The following is a 24,297-nucleotide window of genomic DNA, read 5'->3' as shown; positions in this document are numbered from 1 at the left end:
GTTTTCACTGAAGTCACGGCCCCCCCCAGATACGAAACTGAAACCGTCTGAATGGCCCAGAACACCCCAACAGGCCGTTCTCGTCATCAGATCAAGAACCTCTAATATATATACTCGCGTGCCGTACGTATTGCTGTGGGTGCTCGAACCGCAATGTTTCCGGTGCCGTGAATATACCGTGCGCGCTTCGTGTGCCTGTTCCCCAGAGGAAGGGCGGGCCTGGTTGTGCCAAGGTTCAGTCCCTGCAATGGCGTCACCGGACGGGTTTCACGACCCTTCTCCCCGTTTCGACGGAACCAAGATTCCGCTTGGGGGAGCAGGGGGGATATTCCTTTTTGTTTTTCCCGTGGACGTTCACCCGTATCGACCGCCGACCGACCGCCAGGGCGCTCTGCGGCTGGCTTCCGCTGCTTTGCGCTGCTGCCGGGAGAGGCCGCCGCCGCCGCCGGTGGAAGCAGCGTAAGGGAGGCGCGCGTGCGCGACGTTTCTTATAAAGTGCCAGCTGTATTAGTGTAAGTAGTATCGAATACGAGATGTTTCTTCGGCGAAATAATCTCATGGATTACCCCGTCAATGTCTGTTGGCTAGATAGATGGATACGTTCTTCGGCGGTCGACCACACCCGATGTGAGGGACCGCCAACACCAACCGACGGGGGAGAGGAGTCCCATCACAGTCCGTCTCCCGGCCTCCCCCTCATCCCTCTCGGTCAAAGGGAGGCCCGCGTGATCGCGGCGTCCCCCCCCCCCCCCCCCCCTTTTTGTTCTTTCCCGGGACGACGGTAACGCGCTCCGCGCCCGTCGCCGTTAAGTGCTCTCTCGGCCGGCGCCGCCGTCCCGCAGGACGCGCCCTGCGGGACGGGATGTCGCGGGGAGTTATCTGGTCCCGCGGAGCGCCGGGGGCACTCAAGCGTCTCCCTGCCTCCCCCCGGCCGCGGCGAAACCACTCTCCGCCCGGAGGCGCGGGGAGGGGAGGGGAGGAAAACCACAAATTGGGAGTTAATCAAGTCCGGGAAGGTGGGGGAGGGGAGGGGGGAGGTGTGGGCGAAGGGGGAGGGACGGTAATTACTGACTGGTGGTTTAACATAAAAGGCGACGGCGTCATTGTCATTGATGGATTCCTTATCTCGCATGAACATGGAGACACTGTGTCATGGATCCCTCACTAACTCTCCCCCTCCCTCTCTCCCCCCCCACCTCTCTCTCTCTCCCTCTCCCCCTCCCTCTCTCTCTCTCCCTCTCCCCCTCCCTCCCTCTCTCTCTCTCTCTCAGAGGACGTTTAATGCCTTTCTCTTTGTTCGAAGTTCATTCAGCAACAGGTAAATTCCCCCCGGAGGTTTTTAATTACGTCCTGAATGACACCCAAAGCAGGAGCGCCGTCTGCCGCATGTGAGGCATCGTTGAAAGGAAGCCTCCTCGTCGTTTGCCGGTCAGACCGTGCGGGGGCGTCACCCCTGGCCGTCGTAGGCTGTCGACGGCGCCAACACCGTTCCGTCCGGAGACATCGACAAGTTTCATCCGATGTTCAGACGAGGAGCGTTCGGCGGGGGGGGGGGGGGGGGACCGCAAAACGCCTCCAGATGATGGGGCTTTTGAATTTGAAGACGCGTGCGCCGCCCCGTTTGTTTTCGGTGTGAGGCGAACGTGTGCTGCCGTGCAATTCTAAGAAACAATCAACCTTATTTTTAGGTAATTGTTGCCCATAGAAAAACACACCGAGTCGTTGGGGAAACAAACCGCTGACTTGTTGTCACCGTGTGCATGTGTGCGGGAGGATTCATGTGATTGTAATCTCAGTGGCTTTTCAACAGCGACGGCGCTGCCTCGGTAGGATATTCTTCACACAACCGGTGAACGTTGTGCTCTTTGATTGGTGATAGAATGATCGAGGAGGGCAGCAAGCGAGGCAAGGCCACGGTGGAGAAGCGGCAGCTCTTCATGGAAATGAGTAAGTGGACATGACCGCGAGAAATCTCCTCAGGGCCGCCACGGTCAGCGCCCGCTTACGCAACCCTTTCTGTGGCGCCAAGCTGTATGGGAGAAGCTCTGTGGAAGCCCGAGCAAAGCTCTGTCAACGCACTGTAGAAGCTCTAAAGTAGCTCTATGGACGCTTGATGGAAGCTCTGGAAGCTCTCTAGAATCCATAGTATAGATGCTCTATGAAACCTCTATAGATGCTCTACAGAAGCTCTATAAAAGCTCGAGCAAATTTCTGTCGACCTACTGTAGAAGCTCTAAAGAAGCCCTATGGATGCTTTATGTAAGCTCTGTGGAGGCTTGTGAGGGCTGAATAGAATCCATAGTATAGATGCTCTATGAAACCTCTATAGATGCTCTATAGAAGCTCTAGCAAAGTTCCGTCAACGCACTTAAGAAGCTCTAAAGTAGCCCTATGGAATCTCTTTCCAGGTTCTGGAAGCTCTATAGAATCCATAGTATAGATGCTCTATGGAACCTCGATAGATGCTCTAGAAGCTCTAGCAAAGTTCTGTCCATGCACTGTATAAGCTCTAAAGAAGCACTATGGATGCTTAAAGGGAGCTCTGTCAAAGCTCTGGAAGCTCTATAGAATCCGTAGTATAGATGCTCTACAGAAGCTCTATAAAAGCTCGAGCAAATTTCTGTCGACGCACTGTAGAAGCTCTAAAGAAGCCCTATGGACGCTTTATGGAAGCTCTGTTGAAGCTCTGGAAGCTCTATAGAATCCATAGTATAGATGCTCTACGAAACCTCTATAGATGCTCTATAGAAGCTCTTGCAAAATTCTGTAGACCCACTGTAGAAGCTCTAAAGAAGCCCTATGGACGTTTTATGGAAGCTCATTCGAAGGTCTGGAGTCTCTATAGAATCCGTGGTATAGATGTTCATTGAAACCTCTATTGATGCTCTATAGAGGCTCTGTAGACGCTCTATATACGCTCTGTGGAAGCTCTAGGTGAAACACTGAATATCCATTCATTGTTTCTCTGATAGTAGGTTTTTGGACAATGCTTTGTTTCGTCCTGTGGATTGAACGTGCTGTTTCCTGTCTCTCTCACACAGGAGCACAGAACTTTGACGTCATTAGACTGTCGACCTATCGGACCGCGTGCAAACTCCGGTTTGTGCAAAAAAGATGCAATCGTAAGAACCATTTCCTTCGCTTTGATCCCTTCCCCAAAATAACCGTAACCGCACGACTCCGATGACGCCACAGCTCACAGACGAAGCCGATAGAGCTGCTTTCTTCCCAAAGTGCACGGCGGGGGGGGGCGTGGTTTGATTGATCCCTGTCGCTCGCTTGCAGTTCATTTGGTGGACGTCTGGAACATGATCGAAGCCTTCCGCGACAACGGGCTGAACGCGCTGGACCACAACGCCGAGATCAATGTGTCGCGGCTGGAGACCATCCTGTCCTCCATCTACTACCAGCTCAACAAGAGGCTGCCCACCACGCACCAGATCAACGTGGAGCAGTCCATCGGCCTGCTGCTCAACTTCATGGTGGCCACGTACGACAGGTGAGCCACGGCCGGAGTCTGGAGCTCAGGGAAGTCTCAGATATGCTGTGATTGACGGAGGCGGTGGATGTGCGGGGATTTGTCTCCGAAAGAGACAATACTGTAGATATGAGGTTAGCAACAAAAAATCCTTTCCCCTTCTGAAGAGCATGTTAGGCAGCAGCAGTCCTATAGTTAAAGACAGGATATTGTCGAGTATAATGTTTATCTGTGGTATCTGTAGCCATAGGCATGTCTGTTTGTGAGAAGTCCCTCTGCTGCCTTTAGGCCTTGAAACCAAACTTAAAACAAGGTTTTCCAAGAATGAGATTAATGTTGCCTTTCAGCAAATGTGAGATCGACTCAAACGCATTCCATTAGCAAACAATTATGTGTCCTTCAAAAAAGTCGCTACATCTTAAAGTTGTCAGGATGACTTGGCACGGTAGTGGTCAGCTGCTCTTTGTTTAACTATAATTCTCAACAACAGTTATATAACAACAACAACAACAACAATAATAAAAGTAATAATACAGTTTATTTAGACAGCCCCCGCAATGTGTGAAATGCAGCTCAAACTGTTTCATGACAAAAGAAAATGGACAGAATTGTATCAACATAACAAAATTAAAGCAAACAGCTCAGCTTAAAAACAGTGACAATATAATAAAGTTGATGAAACAATAATAAAAGAATAATAGCAATAATACAAGAGTGCAACTAGAGGGAAAAGGCGCGAATCATCAGGTGAATAATAGCAATTAAACATAAATACTCGGCCTGAAAAAAAGGGGTCAGGTCTCATGACGTGTTACCTGCACAGCTCCGGAGGTGCGTGTTCAGGTGTGTGTCCAGGTGTGTGAGCCGAGCCGCAAATGACGTTAAAGGGCCCGACAAAGACGCGGCAGAGGCGCGGTAGTCTGAGCCCAGCTTTGCACGAGAACATGAAAACACACCTGACGCGCACAAGGTCCTGCGGGCAAATTTTCCTTTCGAGAAAATGTTATTGTTATTGTTCTGCTCCGTCTCCGTTGGTGGAGGCCAACTTTCAAAGAGCGTAAGCTCCAAGAAAAAAAAAGATGTGTCGATGCCCTTCTCCGACTTCACCCTTTCCGCCGCCCAAAGCGGCGTTCCTCCAAGATGGGGGAAAAAAAAAACGTCCCCGTGAGCACGTGCGCTGGTTGCTTTGAGGAGGCGGTACAAACGTTTGTCTCCCCTTCCTCCCGCAGCGAAGGCCACGGGAAGCTCACCGTCTTCTCGATGAAGTCCATGCTGGCGACCATGTGCGGAGGGAAGATCGTGGACAAGCTTCGCTGTGAGTACATCTGCGATCGCGTCGACTTTACGCGCAAACGGGGTGCATTCCTCGCGAGCCAGCCGCCGGCATCACCGGCCCCCGATCGCCGCTTCCCTGCTTTGCCGGGAATCCAAAGGTTTCGACATCATTTCTCCTGTTGCCGTTCGCTCAGTGGGTGTAGTTGCGTGAAGGAAGCACAGGGTGGCGGCGTTGAGACATTTATATTCCCATCTCTTCACGACAGGAGGCCTTGACAATGACTTCTCTATAGTATGCGTCCTAACGTTGCAGATAATCCCAGATGTTATCTCTCCGTGTGGAGAAATGTCACATTTTATATGTTAAACTGCACATTATCGAAGATGAAAGGCTTATTCAACAAGCGTCCGTCCTCCTCCCCGCGCGGGGAGGTTTTAATGGAGTTCTCACGGAATTTTTTTTTTTTTAAGGCAAACACGTGCTGTGGAGTGAGCGGCGCCGCTCGCTTCAGTTTGTTGACGTTGCAGCTTCACGTGCCTGCGTCAGCGCTTTTGTTTTGCGCGCTCCTTCACGGACGAGTGACTTTTAATTACGCCCTATCGCCAGCCATCGACTCCCCCTCGGTAATGACCTGTAATGAGTGTTTAGGCAGCATATTCGGCGGAGAGCTGTTGTTTGTGTGTAATATTAAACTTTTTTTTTTTTTTATGATATTATATTTCATTTTTATCGTTTATTTATTATTATTTTTTTTTTTCATTCCTTCCCTTTGAATCGCGTGCTTTCAGCGTTCGGGTTTGTTTTCGCTCCACTCGAGCTTTCCCGCGGTGTCTTCGAACTCCCTGCCCTTTTGGGTTGAGTCTGTTGAATTAGACTGAGCGGAGGGAGAAAAAAAAATTGAATAAAGGGATCTTGTAATTCAGAAAGGTCGGGCCACGTCTGTTTTGGTTCTTAAAAGTTGAAATCGCTCTCGCTGTCTCTCTCTCTCTCTCTCTCTCTCTCTCTCTCTCGCTCTCCCTCCATTTCGTCTTTTTTCCCCCCTCCAGATATCTTCTCGCAGATCTCTGATTCCAACGGCGTGATGGTCTTCGCTAAGTTCGACCAGTTCCTCCGGGAGGTTCTGAAGCTTCCCACGGCCGTGTTTGAAGGCCCGTCGTTCGGCTACACGGAGCACTCCGTGCGGACCTGCTTCCCCCAGCAGGTGCGGGCGCTGGAACGCCTCTAGAAAGACCCTTTTTCTTCTCACTGTCGTTCTGGCTATGGCTCTTATTGCGTGCACGTGTGCGTGTTTGTTTCCAGAAGAAGATCTTGCTGAACACCTTTTTGGATGTGCTGATGGCCGATCCGCCTCCTCAGTGCCTGGTGTGGTTGCCGCTGATGCACAGACTCGCTAATGTCGAAAACGGTGAGATTCCCACTTCAAGGTCTCGGCTTCAATTAAATGTTTATTCGCCATATGTGACTCATTCATTTTTTTTTAATAAATCTCTATATCTTTGTTTGGTGTAAAATACCTGCTTTAATCTCAATCAGACGATGGAATTAAATAAAATGTAATTATATAATAATGTGATATATAATCCAAATAATATTTGGATACATAATATAATAAAATAAATACATTATATATATATATATACACACACAATATATATTATAATGTATTTATTTTCAAATAAAATAAAAAATTAAAATTAAAATCAAATAAAATATCTATATAAATAAAATTATATATATAATTTTATTTATATATATTTTATTCGAGCATTATTTACCCAGATTTAGCCACATTTAGATTTAATCTAGTTTCACCTGTTCCCTAGCCAGGAAAGGCTGTACACAAATTAAAATTAAAAACATAGACATTAAAACAGAGGCATTAGGGATGGGTGAACCCCCGATCTAAAATAGCCCCGCAGGGCGGGCTCTGCGCCCCGATCGCTCCCTCTCTGGTGGTACCCACTGTGCCCACGGCGCGCCATGCGCCCGTGATCGGCGAACAACGCAGTGTGTTTTTATTTTAGACGTAGGTTATTTTATTTTACTCCGTTTCCTTATGGAACGAAACAAGCACTGTGCATAATGGGGACACTTTCTCCGTCTCTTACCTCTGCCAGCCCCCCCTGCCTCCCCCAGTCGACGTTTTGCCCAGAGAGGCAAAATAGCTAGAGCCTGGTTGGGCTAAGCCCCCGATGTCTTTGCATCCTAGCAACGACCCAGCATTAAAACATAAAAACGATCCCCAACATAAAGAGGAATAACGGTATTTCTGGCTACAAATCATCCCGTAATTGCTGCCATTGCTTTTTCTCAAACAGTAAATGTCTCTTTCTGTCTCTGTCGTCCAGTCTTCCATCCAGTGGAATGCTCATATTGTCGCAGCGAGAGCATGATGGGTTTTCGCTACCGGTGCCAGCAGTGCCATGGCTACCAGCTCTGCCAGAGCTGCTTCTGGCGCGGCCATGCCAATGGTCCCCATAGCAACCAGCACCAGATGAAAGAGCACTCGTCCTGGGTAAGGAACGCCTTGATCGCCCTCTGTGCAAACAAAACCAGATCTGCGCCCGCTCCGCGCGGGGTGCGGTGGCTCCACATCCGTCCGCCTGTCACGGCGGCACGCCGAAGCTCCTATCACACGTTTATCATCCTTCAAGGCGATCCGAAAAAAAAGGAAAAAAACAAACGGGGAAAAACGGATTTTGTAGGGTTTTACTCATTCCCGCTAAATGACAGGGTATTGATTGAATTCGCTGTGCCGCTCCATTTCCCCAAAAAGCTCAATCATTATGCTGTAAATTGAAACAAGGGAAGTTATGCGCACCGGATCCCGGATCCAATTCCCGCCCCACTTGGTGCCGCGCAGATAAGAGTGATTGTCCGCGAGGCCCCGGGAACCAGAACGAAATCTGAAATGTCTGAACTGTTGAAGCGCCAAGCGGGACGCGGAGGAAGGACGCGGAGGGAGGACGCGGGTCCGCTCCGGCGTCTCCAGGGGCGGGAACAAAGTGGAGCTCGGCCAAAAACAATGCAGTCGTGGGGAGGAGGTGCAATTTAAAAACAAACAAAAAAAAAAAAAAAAAAAAGGTGACGTTAAAGTGGGAATCCATTAAATTGTCTGCGTTGGATGGATGGTAAGTCCCAGAATTCCGTTTTCTTTCAACGTCTGGTTTTACCGTCGGTCACTTTTCTTCTTCCCATCAATTGATTGCATTTTTTTTCCTTGGTCACTTGAGGTGGTGGGGATGTTTTTTAATATGTGGGGATATTTGTGCCGTTCCTTGTTGTGAATGTTCATCCGTATTGACAGTTTACAGACCGCTGCGAGCTACGCTGCTTTATTCAATTGCGGTGGAGCGTAACACAAACACATTGAATTCTGAATTGAATCGTCTGTTTCTCTTAAATGTAAATAAATGATCAAATATGGGATTTTTATTTTAATTATTTATTTTTAAACAAACTGATCTTACGGATTCCCACTTTAATAGAAGATAACATTAACAGAAAACGCCTATGTGTGATGCGAGCCGCTCTCGGCTCTTCAGGGTGACGTCGGCGGCTTTAACACTCGCCTCCCAAGCAGCTCGAACGCGTCTCCACCGCCAACCAACGTGTGTCGTCTGTGCCGCCCCGCCTACAGAAGTCCCCGGCCAAGAAGCTGAGCCACGCCATCAGTAAATCCCTGGGCTGCGTCCCCATCGGAGAGCCGCCGCACCCCGTGTTCCCGGAGCAAGCCGAGAGGCCGCAGGAAGTCACCCACACCGTGTAAGTGCCGCGCCCCCTCCCCTCCCCGTTTTACCCGCCGGCGCGGACCGACATCTCGCCCCCCGTCTCCCATCGCCTGCCCACCAGAAAAAGGAAATGGAGTCATATCCCGGTGCCGTCCTGAACGCTGATTCTCGTTTTCGTGTTAATTAAAAATAATTAAAAAAAAAAAAACGGAATTAAAAACAGGGGATGCGTCGGCGCTAAGCGGCGAAGGGATCTGGAAACTCACCTTTTATCATTTTTTCCCGCCTCGTGCCTTCCCGCCTCCGTTTTCACGTCACGATCGGCAACGGGCAACCGGCTCCTGGCGAGCGTCGCCCAGTAATTGATAGTGGTCATCACAGAGTGGGGGGGGAGCGTAAACACATCAGCATAATTCTTCTGTTTCACGGCGTGAGGGATGGATCGCGCCTCCGAGTCACGGCTCTCGCCGGGCGCCTCGCATCCTTTTTTTTTTTTTGCACCGTAACCAAAGTTATGCATTGAAGATGACGGCCCCACATTTGCATACATTCGCAATTCATTACGGCATGGAAATAAAGTGTCGCACCCGGACCCCCACCCGGACCCCCGGACCCCCACCCCCACCCGAGCCGAGGGATGAGCTGATGGGATTTGGCCCGCGCCACACGGTCTTATGTACCATGAAATTGCATTACACAAAAAAAGATTAATATTGATTAAAGCCACATTTATGGCTTAAAGTTAAGATTCGGTCGCGCTGGTGGTCTCGGTATGCAGTAAACCATGCCCCCGCTCCAAAATATACATTCTAACTATTAAACCTTTATTTGAGCGGGTCTCGGGGGACTCATGGGGCGTCGTTAGTAAGAGAGACCCGGTGGCTCATTCTCATGAAACGTTTGCGGAGAACGTGAAATAATTTGTTGAAAATATTAAAGTACGCAACACCCGCTATATGGCCCACGCGCTTGTTTTTAACGGTGAGATTATTTCGTGTTTCAGTGGTTTTTCTTTTTCTTCCCCCCCCTGTGCATTCATGACCGCGACGCGCACGGTGATGAACGCGCTTTCGGCCCAGCTTCCCGTAAAATGGCTGCAGAAACGTATGCGCCAGCGCCACAGCGCGTCCCCTTCGCAAATCTCTGTGTCGTCACGTTTACAGCGAATGAAATTCGTATTTTCTTTCGCCAATGTGAGAGACTGCACCGTTACGGTAATGTAGGGGTCCGTTACCGCAACGATATCTTTTTGCCCGGGAGCGTTAGGGTAACCGATTTTCCGATTTTTTTTTTTCCCGGGGTGACGCCGCGGCCGTCGGGCCCCCGAGACGTCCCCTTGTCCCCGTCCGACCCCGCCGCTCTGTCCGCATGCAGGGCGGGGTTTCCCACCGACGCCACCACCCGCGCCCTCTGTCATCGCTCGGTTTCTGATGAAAGACGACCAGCGCCGGCTCTCTCGGGTCCCAGGGCATTATGTTTTTATTTGAGCGTGGCGGTTGGAATTCAGCGGCCACGGAAAGATCTATTACCGGATATAGTATCATTAGGATATATCAACCTGCCGCTTTATTGATTTTTACTCACGAACAAGCGGACAACCGTCTACAAGTTCACTTTATTATTATTATTATTATTTTTTTCCTTGTCCATATTTAAATGACAATTCTGGACATTTTCAAACTTAACACCACTTTCGCTTACACCACAGTGACACGAGGCTCATAGACATGACCCCAAAATAGTCGTTAGAGAGCCTCCCGGAACATGCGATTTGCACACATTTTTTACACGTGTGTAAATATATAACATGATAAAGAATATCAAGGCTGCCTTGTGTTGGATTTGATGCTTCCACTTCTTATGTCCACATGCAATGAAAAACAATGAGTCCTCGGATCGTCTTCAGGAAAATTGCATTTGATTGGTCGAGCCCGTATGTTTCTCAGGGTTTTCTCTCAATTTCCTTTGAACATTTGTCATCGTACTTTCTCGGTTTTCTCTCAGTCTATCCGGTGTTTAATTGCTTGTAGATCAGAGGGCCCTGTCAACCGTGGGCGCCGCCGCTGTCCCGAAGATTTAGATGTTTGGTTTTCCGGTCGGAGGCGATGCCGAGATCGGGAAAGCCGGAAAAACACGAGGGCGAGGTTGAAAATGGTCAAAAATTCAATATTAATTCAATATTATGTTTCCTAAAAATTTGATTGGATTGGATTACCGTTCATGACCGTATCTATTTTCTGTTCGTTTAGTGCAATTCCGCTTTCCGAGATTCCATTTGTAAAGCTCCAAAACTTAATTCGTTTGGAACTTGATACGAGGAAGAATCATCTGAATCGATTGGAATTTTATGTGAATAAAACGTTGAAAGGATTCCTCAATATTGTTAAGCGTTAAAGATACAGACTGTTCATCAGCTCTTACTTGTTACTGTAGTTTTAAGAGAAAATATGTGGTACTAATAACTTCCCCTACTTCAGTGGTGCTCAACACGGGGTCTGGGGACAACCCCAGGACCTTCAAGACGTCCCAGGGGGTCCGCAGCAAAATGATTAATGCGCGGTTGAACTTCATTATTTCATTTACGAGACGTTAGCGCCATCAGAGAACGTGCAAAAATGACTGTTTGTGGTGTTTGTCATCACTGTTATCTCCCTAAGCAGAGTAAAGCACAAACATCCAACAATAAAACATCTTGTCAGATTGGGCTCCCAGAAACAAAATCTGATCAAATGTGGACAGTGGCCCAATGCACATAAAATGTAAATCCTAACCCTAACCCTAACCCTTGATTTACCTGTGTGTGTGTGTGTGCGTCTTTGTGCATGTGTGTATAAACTATATGCCTCTGTGTGTGTGTGTGTGTGTGTGTGTGTGTGTGTGTGTGTGTGTGTGTGTGTGTGTGTGTGTGTGTGTGTGTGTGTATACTATTTGCCTGTGTGTGTCTCTGTATATACTATATGCCTGTGTGTGTGTGTGTACAATATGCCTGTGTGTGTGCTTGCGTGTGTCTGCATCTGTGTTTTTGTGTGTGTGCGTTTGTGTGTGTAGATACTAGATGCCTGTGTGTGTGTGTGTGTGTGTGTGTGTGTGTGTGTGTGTGTGTGCTTTTGTGTGTGTGTATACTATATGCCTGTGTGTGTGTGTGTGTGTGTGTGTGTGTATACTATATGCCTGTGTGTGTGTGTGTGTGTGTGTATATACTATATGCCTGTGTGTGTGTGTGTGTATATACTATATGCCTGTGTGTGTGTGTGTATACTATATGCCTGTGTGTGTGTGTGTGTGCGTTTGTGTGTGTGTGTATACTATATGCCTGTGTGTGTGTGTGTGCGTTTGTGTGTGTGTGTATACTATATGCCTGTGTGTGTGTGTGTGCGTTTGTGTGTGTGTATACTATATGCCTGTGTGTGTGTGTGCGTTTGTGTGTGTGTATACTATATGCCTGTGTGTGTGTGTGTGTGTGTGTATACTATATGCCTGTGTGTGTGTGTGTGCATTTGTGTGTGTGTGTATGTGTATACTATATGCCTGTGTGTGTGTGTGCGTTTGTGTGTGTGTATACTATATACCTGTGTGTGTGTGTGTGTGTATACTATATGCCTGTGTGTGTGTGTGTGTGCGTTTGTGTGTGTGTATGTGTATACTATATGCCTGTGTGTGTGTGTGTGTGTGTGTGTGTGTGTGTGTATACTATATGCCTGTGTGTGTGTGTGTGCTTTTGTGTGTGTGTGTATGTGTATACTATATGCCTGTGTGTGTGTGTGCGTTTGTGTGTGTGTATACTATATGCCTGTGTGTGTGTGTGTGTGTGTGTGTGTGTGTGTGTGTGTGTGTGTGTGTGTGTGTGTGTGTGTGCGTGTGTGCGTGCGTCTGCAGTACTGCCCCCTCAGTGTGACTGATAATGGCTGGTTTTGGGTTTACTGGGGGGGCGCGGCGCCCGCCCTTCTCCGTCTCCGGCAGGAGAGGCTTCTCTGCTCCGGTGGCATTTTGAAATATTTACTCACGTCTGAAAGCAAAGACGAACGGCGTCGCCGAGCCGACGATCTACCGTCCTCTCAAACCTTCAATGAGATTCATGGGGATTTGTGCCTTGGATGATGTTTTCTTTTTTGTCTTTTTTTCGGGGGGGGTTGATGCCCTGTCGCTTCTTAGCACCGCGTCACATTTTGCGTCTTGAAGCACAGGAACGCCCCCCCCCCCCCCCCCCCCCCCCCCCCGGCGCATTGCAGGCTTCCGATCCCGGAGTCGCCGGGAAAAAAAGGGAGGTCAAGTGGGTGCCCGCCTGACCTCCCAGGAACCCTTTGACGCCGCAAGGACGCGTGATTTAGCGACTCCCGGGGGGGATTTATTTCCGCGGCACTCATCAACGTTTGTCATTGGGCCGGCCTCGGTCGTCAGGCTTTTTGATATTTGATATAAATGGTTTGTTCACGCCCCGTTGAAAACAAAATCGAGAGAGAGGGAGAGAGAGAGGGAGAGAGAGAGAGCCAAAAATAAGCCTGGACGTTCAAAAAGAGATATTTCTGGTTTGTTCAGAAGCGTCTGGTGATTATTTATAGGATCGTGGAGCTGAGGAAGCGCTTGTTTATGCGACTCCTTCCAGGTTCAGACAGACAGGTGAGGGGTCGAGATGCGCAGTTCTAATTATTTAGGGGGCATTTGGAGTTTGCCCCGGTCGGGCACCAGGGAAGGATATCATCATTTGTTGTTGTTGTTGTTGTTTTGTTTTTTCGTGTGGCATTTGCGTAACTGTGAGTGTGTGTGTGTGTGTCTGAGTGTGTGTGTCTGAGTGTGTGTGTCTGTGTGTGTGTGTGAGTGTGTCTGAGTGTGTGTGTCTGTGTGTCTGTGTGTGTGTGTGTGTGTGTGTGTGTGTGTGTGTGTGTGTGTCTGAGTGTGTGTGTGTGTGTTCTTCAGTCGGCACGCTTATTTGTGTCTTCCAGGGAGAGGGAGCGAGAGGCAGCGCAGTGGCTTGTGAGAGAGGGTGATAAAGGGAGGGAGGGCGAGGGAGAGAGAGAGAGAGAGAGAGATAGGGGGATGTATGTCGTCACGGCGGTCATGTGACTGCTGAGTTTCCTTGGAGACAGCAGCAGGGTAGTACATGGAGACGCTGGCTGCTCAGTCGAGGGCAGAGTGGGCATCTGCGAACACCAGCGGCTGGATGCAGTGAGCGGCGCGGCGGCTGCTCCCTCACGCCACGCAGGTAGGGTCGCCTCCCGCCTCCCGCCTCCCGCCTCCCCGCCGCTCAGCCTTCCTCCGGAGCTCTCTTGCCCCCTCTTTGCCGCGCGGCGGCGGCGAAAGTTACGGCTGGGAGAGCGCGGCGGAGACGGCAGCTATTAGGGATGCGGTTTGATTTCCCGCGGAGCGTCAGTTTGCCTTGCTTCCAAGCGCGCATCATTCGCAGGTCACCGCCGAGGTGACTGCGGACGTAGATCCTCTCGCGGTTTGCCCTGGCGGTAACGAGAAATGAGTCTTGCTGACAGCGTCGGGTGTTTGGTGAACCGGGACTAATGAATAAGTCACGAAGGACCGTGACAGAATTTAAGTGAAGGAGATCAAATTTGAATCCCGTTTTTCCCTTTGACTTTGCTCAGCTCGGTCTTGCTAGAAGTCATTTCCAGAGTGTGGACAGAGAGGAACACTGGGCCGGCTACTTGAATAGCAAATACCCGGCAAGTGTCGTGGTTTTGTGAAGAAGTCGTTCTGGGTATGAATTTTTAAAAATCACGGTGGATCAGCTAGTGGCAGCAGCAAAGAGAAGATTATGCGGCTTTTGCGCCCACTAAACCTTTAATAGAAAATTCAAAAAGCACCCGCAAATGGGGAAATTCACCGCAAACTGCGCTGCCGCGCAAATAGTGTCTTGGTGAGCCGGTGCTATTGACGCGTATTTAAATGAGGTATTATGCACGCATCTGGTGCAAAATAGGCTGCCTCTATGCAAATGAGCCCCGTTGCAAAAAACGTCCAATTCGCAAACACCGGCGCTAATAGCCACACGTAGTTAGAGTGAAATTATTACCGTCTGCAGAGACCTGCTGGTAACTGCCTGGCGACCAAAAAATAAAAAATAAATAAAAGATCTCCGCTGCGTGATCGTCTTCAGAGAGCCGGCGCAATTGAAGCGCATTTGATAAGGGGTGTCCCGCCCCGACTTTACAGCGATCCGTAAATAATAATATTTTGACATTATTATTGCGACTGCCATCGCGGCAACCCGAAGGTAGCGACGCCTTGAGCGGGCAGCGAGCCCCTGGTGGTCTTCGAAGCGCGCTGAGCAACTTGTTGAAACTCTGAATAATTCATGGTGCAAAAAAAAAAAAAAAAAAAGCCGTGTCAAACGTTGAGAGAGACAGTTCCCACAATTCCTACCGAATTAAAACGTATCGAAAGAACAACTCAATGTTGTAGGGAACGGCGATGAAGCGGTCAAAAATGGCGTTGACCCACAGATGGCAACGATCCGCATACATGTGGTATAGGACCACGGACAGCTCCGCGCGGCGTTCGGCCCGCACTGAAAAAACAAATTCTACATTGTGATAATAAGATTCGGTGAGAAGTTGAATTTCTTGGATTACAGATTCGGCTCGCGCTAATTCCACACAGTTAGTGCCAGATGTACCGTACTGTATGTTGTGACATATATTTTCTATTTTCAGCTTAACTCCGGGTAAATTATCAAAGCGAGCGTTTCGCGGGGGAGGAGAAAGCTGCGGAGGACGGATGTGATACGGAGCATGAGATGTCCATCCGGGATCTGAGACGGGGTCGGAATTTTTAGGCGCCGGCGGTGCGAGCGTAAGAGGTGCAGACGGGGAAGCGATAGGTCGCAGGGGGCCCCCCCAGTTCCGCTGCCGCGGGGGACCCTATTTCTTTGTTTACTCCCGTAAATTACCTTCCTCAATGTCACCTTTCCCGCTTTTTTCCCCAGACAGCGTTTCCCCCGCTTAATTAGATTCCTTGTCCGCCGTGGGACCCCGTTGGTCATTTCAATTAGCTTTTAGGTAATGGTGTTTTTAAAAAAACAAAAAACAAAAAAAACAGGAAACATACAGGAAACGTATATCGTCTGCTGCCGCTGGATTTCCTGTGCGCCCGTGCACAGGACTTTGCTATTGTTGTGTCCTACGTGCAGATCCTGGCAATGCTCCCAGGACCTCGGGCTGTGTTGTACCGGAAGATTCAATTGCACTCATTCATGATTATTAATAAAATGCAAATTTACCTCCTGCCACACACGCACGCACGCACGCACACGCACACACACACACACACTCACCTACACACACAGGGTTGTGCAGCGCGGCATTAAAGACTCTGATCTTGTCTTTTAGTCAGCTGAAGCCTGTGGCCAGCACCATGAACGACACTTTGCTCATGTCGTCCGGGGCTCCGACCCCGACCAAGAGGTAAGTGGATCGGGTGCGACCCTCTCCAGGCACCATCACACACCGCCGCTCTCCGGGCCGGTCGTAGTTTTATGACGCATGTTGTTATCCGGCTCGACGACGCGTGCGTCACAGAACCCGGCGTGCCGACTCGAGTGGGGCGGAGGCGGTCGGGGAAAAAAACGACGTTTTTGGTGGAAACCACGCGAAGGAATCCCGATCGGAAGCTTCCGGCCCCTCCGCCCGCTGCCGAGCCACTCCCTGGAAGTGAGTTTTCTGAGGGGTGTGTCGTCGGTTAACCGGCGCTGGGGAGGAGGAAAAATTAATCTCTCATGTCCCGCGGTATCTGCGCCGGGAACCGGCGGCGAGGTCCCTCGTCACCTGAAGTAGTGGCGAACGCGGAAACAAACAAGGCCACGGATTGAATTCGCTCCCCCGCGCTCGATCCTTCCCTGCGAGGGGGGCCGGGTGTATTTTTAGGCGAGGATTTTGTTTACGCCGCCACCGAGGACACGCCTTAACGCTCCGCCCTCGAGGGCCTTCTTTGACGAGTGGAGGGCGGCGGAGACGGACGCCGCGCCGCGCCCAACGGCGAAACGGTGGAAAGAGCCGCACGGAACACTCCCTCGCTGTGGCGGTGGCGGCGCTTTCTCCGGCGCCTCCGGGGCCCGTCACTGTCCTCCCTCCCGCTCACGTGGGGTCCGGTCTTTTTATCGGGATTTCAGGCGCCTGGGGGGGGGGGGGGGACAGGCGTCGCGGGCGGACGCTGCTGCGTTGGTTTCTTCGCTTCATTTCTCGTGGGAAAGCGAGTGTTTGAAAAGAATACCCACGCAGACATGAAAAAACAAGATGCACCCACTCAATGACGCAATCCTTGTGGGATTCAGACGCAGTGTCACTGGAAGGAAAACACTAAGGTTCTAACCCAGAACATGAGCGGTGATGAGCTTCAAGTTCAAGTTCAAGTGGTTACTCGTGGCGGACATATACATACGCTCATACGTGTGCGCGGTGAAACGTCATGACGCCAAGTGAGTACGCACAACAAGCTCTAAAAAAAAAAAACCCCACTCAGAAATACTTCGGTCGTGAGTCTAAAAACAACACAGTGGGATTCAGAGGGACTCGCGATTTGGGCGGTCGCGGCGGCACACGACGCGGTGGATGCAGGCTGCCGGGGGGTCGACAGCAGACGCCGCGTGCTTCTGCATTCGGAGGGGATTCAGGGTGCAAACAAAAACCCCTCCGCACCCCCCACCCCCCAAAAAAATTCAATAAAAAAATCCAAAACGGGAAACCCCCCCCGGGGTTTATATCACTGTGGCAGTAATGAAGAAGCCCGATAACCTTTGTCTTGACATTTTGCTCCGTGAGTCAGAGCTGTTTTGGAGAGAGACGGCGTTGTGCATAAGATGCTCCCGCCCGGGGGGGGGGGGGCGGAGGGAGGGGAGGGCGGCGGCGGCGGCGGCGGCGGCGGCGGCGGCGGCGGCGGCGGCGGCGGCGGCGGCGGCGGCGGCGGCGACTCCAAAAGCTGCCTCCGTATTTAGGGCAGAAGTCGCGCGTCAAAGCCGCCGCGCTCGGCGGTCTCCAAAAACCGAGCGCCAGGGAGGCTGGTAATCCACACGAGGCGGCGGGATCAGCGGGGAAGGTCTAGACGCAGGAAACAGATGGTTTATGGCGGCCGGGCTCGCTGTCGCACCGGCTGGATGGATATTAAAGCGGAAATCCGTGGGATCGCTGGCGTCCGGGCGGATTGCGCTTGAGGTCCCGGGGTTCCTCTTTTCGAGACGGCAAAGCGCATTTTTCCCCCCACATCTGGGTTTGCGCTTTACTTCCCTCTCCCCGAATGTCGCCTTCTCCTGGTTGATGAACTTGTTTTTTTTTTTTTCTTGGTCACCTGAGGGGACTAGCTACGATGCTTTACCGAAGTGCAATGGAAGCGGCACATAGAGGAGTGCGTGCACGACGCTAATACATTGAACGGCTGTTTGAGCTAAATAAAGTGTCCAGCGTGGTAATTTTTTTTTTAACAAGATAATCTCACGGATTTCCACTTTAACATAACTGTTACGTGGGGGTGACGCCGCTGGATAATGCAAGGCTTCTCGTGGCACTGCCTCAGTTCAGTAGCCCTCGGACGGAATGCCATACGCAGAAAAGGGGTAAAAGAGAAGACGCGCCGCTGTCCCCGTTGCGTCGTCTGCTTTGTGTCGCGCGTCTCATCGAGGGAACAGCAGCGACATTTTTTTGTGTTTCGTTCGGTTCGGCCCTTTCTGCCCCGTGAAGTGTGACTACGCCTCCTCGGATGCGAGGGGGCAGGCCCCGCGTCCGAGATGGTGCTTCCGGGCGGGTCCGGCGCCCGGGGGGCTCAGCCTCCGTCTCCGGCGATATCTGCTGACGCGGCATCCGCTCCGCCCGCCTCGCCCGGCCGCTCCGCGCCGCTCGTCCAAAGGGGAAGAGCGACGGCCCGCGCAGGTTATTTCCCCGCTAGTCACGCGGCGCCGCCGAGTCGCTGGGCTTAAAATAATGCTAAAAATAATAATAACAGTAATTTGCTGTCAGAGCTCGATGAGTTTTTAATTTAGAGTCGGCTGGAACTTGATGGAGTGCGTACGAAATCCCTGACTCACTCCCGTGCGGCTCACAGCGCACAGAGGTTTTAATGTGTTGTGTCACGGCCAAGATTTACACACGGACGGGGAGACGTCGTCCCAATACACACACCCGCCCAAAAAGAATCATCCCAACGTTAATTAATCAATCCATCATTTGCCTTTTATTGTTTTTCTGGCGCCCGTGCGCGCGCTGCCGCGCGCACCAGGCCTTCCGCCTGAGTTGACAATGTGAAGGCATGGGGGAGGGAAGAAGGCGCTCGTCGAAGCAAAAAAAACAAAAAAAAACCCCTCAGAAGCGGAAGTAGACGAGCGAGCGGAGGGGCCCCGTCACGGCTGGAGCCAGGAAGCTCCGACAAGCCGAGGGGGCGGAGCCGGTGAACGAAAAGCCTTCGGGAGGAGCGCGGCTTCCGAAGGGGGGGGGGGGCGTTTCTCTTCCTCCGCCGGAGGAGGAGGAGCCCCCCGTGCGACCGCGTAGTGGATTTGGCAGCGGCTCCCTGGGGATCCTTGTCAGGGGAGGAGGATGAGGACGAAGGGAGAGGATGAAGGTGGTTATTTTATTTTTTTTGTTTTGTTTTTTATCTCATCTGCTATTGAGTCACCATTGAAACACCATTTTACATACCACAAAAGAAAAGGGTTTCGCTACTGCGTTGAGGTGATTAGATTTCCTCCCACTGCAGCTTTACTTGTAAAAAAATAATCAATAGAACCAGGAGGGACGGTTGTTTTAAAAATGGAGTTTGATTTGATCGATTACCGCTTTGTATCGAATCGTGACCCCTGTACGCGTGATGCCGACTCCGTTGTTGCTGCACAGCGGACCAACGGCGAAGCAGCAGGGAGCACAGTCGCAAACAAATTGAACTTGATCTGTGTAGATATTTGTTGTGCCGCGAGGACACAAGAGCTGTTTGCTTCCATTGAAGCGCCGTACCGACCTTTAAAGGTCCTTGAGGGGGATGGGGGGTTTCGTCCCAAAGATCTTGCGGGAACTACCAAACCAGGGACTATGACGACCACACTGACTTACGACGACTGAAAGCCACCGTCCCTTTAAACAAGGATGCGAGAGAAGGAAAAAAAAAACTGGACAATTATGTTTAATGGGTATTTAATGGCGGTGTTTAATGGGAATGGATGTCCGAGGGCATGGACGGCTTCTGGAGAGAGGTGTTGGGTCTGAGTCCAGCTGGGCTTTAATGGTTTTAATCATCACTCTGTCCAGTAAGAGAGAGAGAGGGAGGGGGGGGGGAGGAACGGGGGAGAGAGGGAGAGGGGGGGAGAGAGAGGGGGGGGGGGTTCCTCCTTGTCGTTTCTCCTTCTCCCCTCACCGTGGAGTTCTCATGGAGAGGCGACGCCATATGCCCCGTCATCTGTTCAGGCCACATGCCACGCCCCATCCCCGCTTGAAGCCCCGTGCACGTGTGACTTTTCCAGTCGGCGTCGAAACGCCGGGCGCCGGCACTGATGCGTTTTGGCGGCTGAGGCCAAATTCTCCTCTTGTCGTCGCGCAGCGAACGCACACTCCGCCGCCGCCGCCGTCGCCGTCAGCGTCACCGTCACCGTCAACGTCACCGTCCGCTCTGGGTCGAATGAAATTTTTTCAGGGTCGATGTAATGAAAGTATTTCCTCCTTTTTTTTTTCCTATTTGATTTTAGTGATGTTACAGTTTTGTCCTTCCACTGAAATAAGTTCTTCTGGGATTAGATTGTAAAATAATTGTGTGTGTGTGTGTGTGTGTGTGTGTGTGTGTGTGTGTGTGTGTGTGTGTGCGTGCGTGCGTGCGTGCGTGCGTGCGTGCGTGCGTGCGTGCGTGCGTGCGTGCGTGCGTGCGTGCGTGCGTCTATGTGCGCCCACATCCGCTTGTGTGTTTATGTCTGTGTGTGGGTGTGTGTGTGTGTTTCTGTGTGGGTGTATGTTTGTGTGTCTGTGTGTGGGTGTGTGTGTTTAAGTGTGCGTCCGTGTGTGTGTGTGTGTTTCTGTGTGGGTGTATGTTTGTGTGTCTGTGTGTGTGTTTTTGTGTATATACTGTATGCCTGTGTGTGCAATCGTACGTGTGTGTGTGCACGTACATTTGTATGTCTGTAGTCTGTGTTTTTGTGTGTGTGTGTGTGTGTGTGGTGTGTGTGTGTGTGTGCGTGCGTGCGTGCGTGCGTGCGTGCGTGCGTGCGTGCGTCTATGTGCGCCCACATCCGCTTGTGTGTTTATGTCTGTGTGTGGGTGTGTGTCTGTGTTTCTGTGTGGGTGTATGTTTGTGTGTCTGTGTGTGGGTGTGTGTGTTTAAGTGTGCGTCCGTGTGTGTGTGTGTGTTTCTGTGTGTGTGTGTGTTTGTGTGTATATACTGTATGCCTGTTTGTGCAATCGTACGTGTGTGTGTGCACGCACATTTGTATGTCTGTAGTCTGTGTTTTTGTGTGTGTGTGTGTGTGTGTGTGTGTGTGTGTGTGCGTGCGTGCGTGCGTGCGTGCGTGTGTGCGTGCGTCTATGTGCGCCCACGTCTGCTTGTGTGTTTATGTCTGTGTGTGGGTGTGTGTGTTTAAGTGTGCGTCCGTGTGTGTGTGTGTGTGTTTCTGTGTGGGTGTATGTTTGTGTGTCTGTGTGTGTGTGTTTGTGTGTATATACTGTATGCCTGTGTGTGCAATCGTACGTGTGTGTGTGCACGCACATTTGTATGTCTGTAGTCTGTGTTTTTGTGTGTGTGTGTGTGTGTGTGTGTGTGTGTGTGTGTGTGTGTGTCCCTCAGCGTGTCTAACCCCCCTCTCCCCCTCTCTCTCCGGGTGCAGTGTCCTGGAGAGCCCCAGTCGTCTGGATGAGGAGCATCGCCTCATCGCTCGCTACGCCGCTCGCCTGGCGGCCGAGGCGGGGAACTCCACGGTGAGCGCTCGGGTCTCGTTTCACAGCTCGTGCGCTGGCGAGCGACCGGGAGACGCCACCGCAACCGCAATATAACCGCAGGCGCGGTTTTGTTCCATCGTTCCGTTGAGACGAGTTTGAAAATATATCGGGTGACGCCGAATCGGCCCCGGCGCGGCGTCACCCCGGTTTTCCCGCATCCTGAAGCGACACCGATCATTCCAGACGGTTTGACAAAGCTTTTCCGTGTCCGGGCTGGTGTTTGAGTCTCTCTGAAACAAGTTAGTTTAGTTTTGGACGTTGTTGGTTGTTTTTTTTTTGTTTTTGTTTTTTTTTAACTACGCGGCACACACCGCCTTGGGCAAATTCTGTGAGTTTGTAAGATTTCACAGCGAAAGGCAGAGTCAGAGCTGAAATAAAAGCTGAAAATAATAATACTAATAATAATAATAATAATAATAATAATGATAATAATAATAATAAAAGACCCAATATCATTATTACGTGACATAATATTTTGTGTTCTGTGGCTTTGTTTGCTCTGCCTCACACCCTGATAAATTTGTCTTTCAGCAACAGTGTCCACCGTCAGATTTGAGCTTCAACTTTGACGCCAACAAGCAACAGCGGCAGCTGATAGCGGAGCTCGAGAACAAAAACAGGTGGGACGCCGTTCCGTTCCTTTGAGGTCCGCGCTCTTTTGAAAGCCGGGCATTGACCGGCCGACCGCTGCAATGGGTGGACTCCGAGGCTGCCATAGTAGCCCGTTTCCCCCAACGCGGGGGGGCCTCCGGCGGGCCCGAGCCCCCTCCGTCCGCTGAACCTGTCCCCTCGCTTCCTCAGGGAGATCCTCCAGGAGATCCAGAGGCTGCGGCTGGCACGAGCAAGCCTCCCAACCCACACCGGAGAAAGCCCAGCAGAACCCCACGCTGCTGGCCGAACTGCGGCTGCTCCGGTACGGACCCCTCCTCCCGCCCTCCGCCCGCTAATCGGACCCTATATCCGCCCCGACCCCTTTCCTGCAAATTATTCCTTTTAGGCGTCGTTCACGGCGTGGTGAGCGGGGGCGTGAGGCGTGAGGCACTATTCTGCGGACGGTAAGTCGAGTTTGCAAAAGTGACGCTCCGCCATCTCGTCTCGCGCAGTGGTTCTCGACGTGGTGGTCCGGGGACGCCGGGGGGGTCCCCCAAGCAAAATGATTTCCTAGTTAAACCTCAACCTTGTTTCACTGACAGGACGTCAGCACCGTTTTTTTTTTTTGTTTTTTTCTAATGACCAGCAACCAAATGCTGCCTTTCCAAAGCGATCATTTTAAACCTCTTTTGGCCATTTGTTACAAGATACTAGACTTTTGTCCTTGAGTCAAAGACCAACAAGATGCTTTCATCCAAACTTCTATCACAGAGTGTTTAGGAAACATGTAACTGCGACCCGTGTCGTGCGTTCATACCAAGACTTAACCTCCTCGTCCCTTTCACTCAAGAAATACGAACAGGAGCGTGTTCAGAGGCTTCGGGCGGATCCGCCCCGCGCAAAAAACCCGAGCCGAGACCGCGGCGCGGCCAACCAGGCTCTTCACGTCGTAATCCGAGGAAGGGACGATGGCCCAGCGTTCTGGGGCCGTCCGGGAACGGCCCCGGTATTGCTTTCCCCGCTTCGGGGGCCCCGGGGGCCCCGGGGGCTGGGGCGCGGGAGAATGTGCGGACGTTTAGTGGGGAGGCAGATGTTTCCGAGTGTTCTGGGACGACAAGGCCGGCAGACGGATTCACAGAGGAGCGCTCGCTTCTCTGGGTGTACTTACACACTGTGGACACCGGAGGGCGGGTGTTCACTCGGTGCATAGATATAAGCTTGGAGGATGATTTCTGTCTGTCCTGTCTGCCTCTCTCTCTCATCTCTCCTCTCTCTCTCTTCTCTCTCTCTCTCTCTCTCTCTCTCTCTCTCTCTCTCTCTCTCTCCTCTCTCTCTCTCTCTCTCTCTCTCTCGCTCTCTCTCTCTCTCTCTCTCATCTCTCTCATCATCTCTCGTCTCTCTCTCTCTCTCTCTCTCTCTCTCTCTCATCTGGCGATTCGAGAACAAATGCATTACAACAGTTTGCGGCGCCGTGGTATAAGTTGCTCCAAATGACGTGGAACCAGGCGTACAGGACCAACTAACGACGCACGACACATCACCGGCCCTGAGCTATCATGATGTATTTAACTCTCCGTTGATACGTTCGATAACCTTGGGGGGGGGGGGGGGGGGAAGAAACAAAAACAAAACGAACAAAACAAAAACCTTCCAGGACTATTGGGGAACTGTTGAGGGCGTTATCGATTTCATCCCGGGGTGCTGTTGTTGTTGTTTTTTCTTTTTTGTTCGTGTTTATGCGCATCGACAGGTTACCGACCACAACTAACCACGCTGTTTTACCAAATTCACCGCAACCGCCCTCCAATTGTGATGCCGTGCCCGGTAACTGTATTGTCGCCAGGAAAGCTGTGTATGTATATATAGCGGTTTATATGCGTCCAGTTGGGTCTGACGTCGGTCCGCGAGGGTTATGACTTGACCGTGGGACTTGGAACCATAAAACCAGCGTCCAAAAAGAAACAACTATCTCAACAACATTTCAAAACGGCCACAGCAGAAACTGACAATATCAAAAACGTTTAGTTGATCCCGGGGAAAGAAAAAGAAAAAAGAAAAAAAAAAAAGGGACGTTGCATTGGCCGGGAATCGAACACGGGCCTCCCGCGTGGCAGGCGAGAATTCTACCACTGAACCACCAATGCACGAGCTGCGGGGGCAGGACACCGCGGCTCCCCCCAGTCTCCCGCCGACACCTGTCGGGTTCTCCGCGCGGTGGATGCGGTCTGGAAGGTCTCGAAGGTTCCCTGGTTCCCGGGTCCCTGGAGGTGTGTGCGAGCGCAGACATTTTGTTGTTCAACGTTCATTCGCAGGCCGCCGGGC

At 51.2% G+C, this 24,297-nt stretch overlaps 1 protein-coding gene across 1 annotated transcript in view; it reads left to right on the top strand.

The window, feature by feature from the left end:
* Positions 1 to 3,293: 3,293 nt before the first annotated feature.
* dtnbb (dystrobrevin, beta b) overlaps positions 3,294 to 24,297 on the top strand; it is a gene marked incomplete at its 3' end in the record, with an annotated part of 24,942 nt that continues 3,938 nt past the window's right edge. Inside the window, 13 exon segments of the mRNA XM_080012724.1 lie at positions 3,294 to 3,499; positions 4,708 to 4,793; positions 5,801 to 5,955; positions 6,054 to 6,159; positions 7,103 to 7,269; positions 8,395 to 8,519; positions 15,820 to 15,894; positions 21,273 to 21,363; positions 21,916 to 22,004; positions 22,186 to 22,218; positions 22,220 to 22,297; positions 22,382 to 22,398; positions 23,726 to 23,799. Of these exon segments, the coding sequence (XP_079868850.1) occupies positions 3,309 to 3,499; positions 4,708 to 4,793; positions 5,801 to 5,955; positions 6,054 to 6,159; positions 7,103 to 7,269; positions 8,395 to 8,519; positions 15,820 to 15,894; positions 21,273 to 21,363; positions 21,916 to 22,004; positions 22,186 to 22,218; positions 22,220 to 22,297; positions 22,382 to 22,398; positions 23,726 to 23,799 (1,287 nt within the window). The 5' untranslated portion in view covers positions 3,294 to 3,308.

The sequence above is a fragment of the Zeus faber genome, assembly GCF_960531495.2.
Source record: "Zeus faber genome assembly, chromosome: 13".
NCBI lineage: Eukaryota > Metazoa > Chordata > Actinopteri > Zeiformes > Zeidae > Zeus > Zeus faber.
Note: the sequence above shows the minus strand (reverse complement) of the source record. Positions and strands in the feature narration are given on the sequence as shown.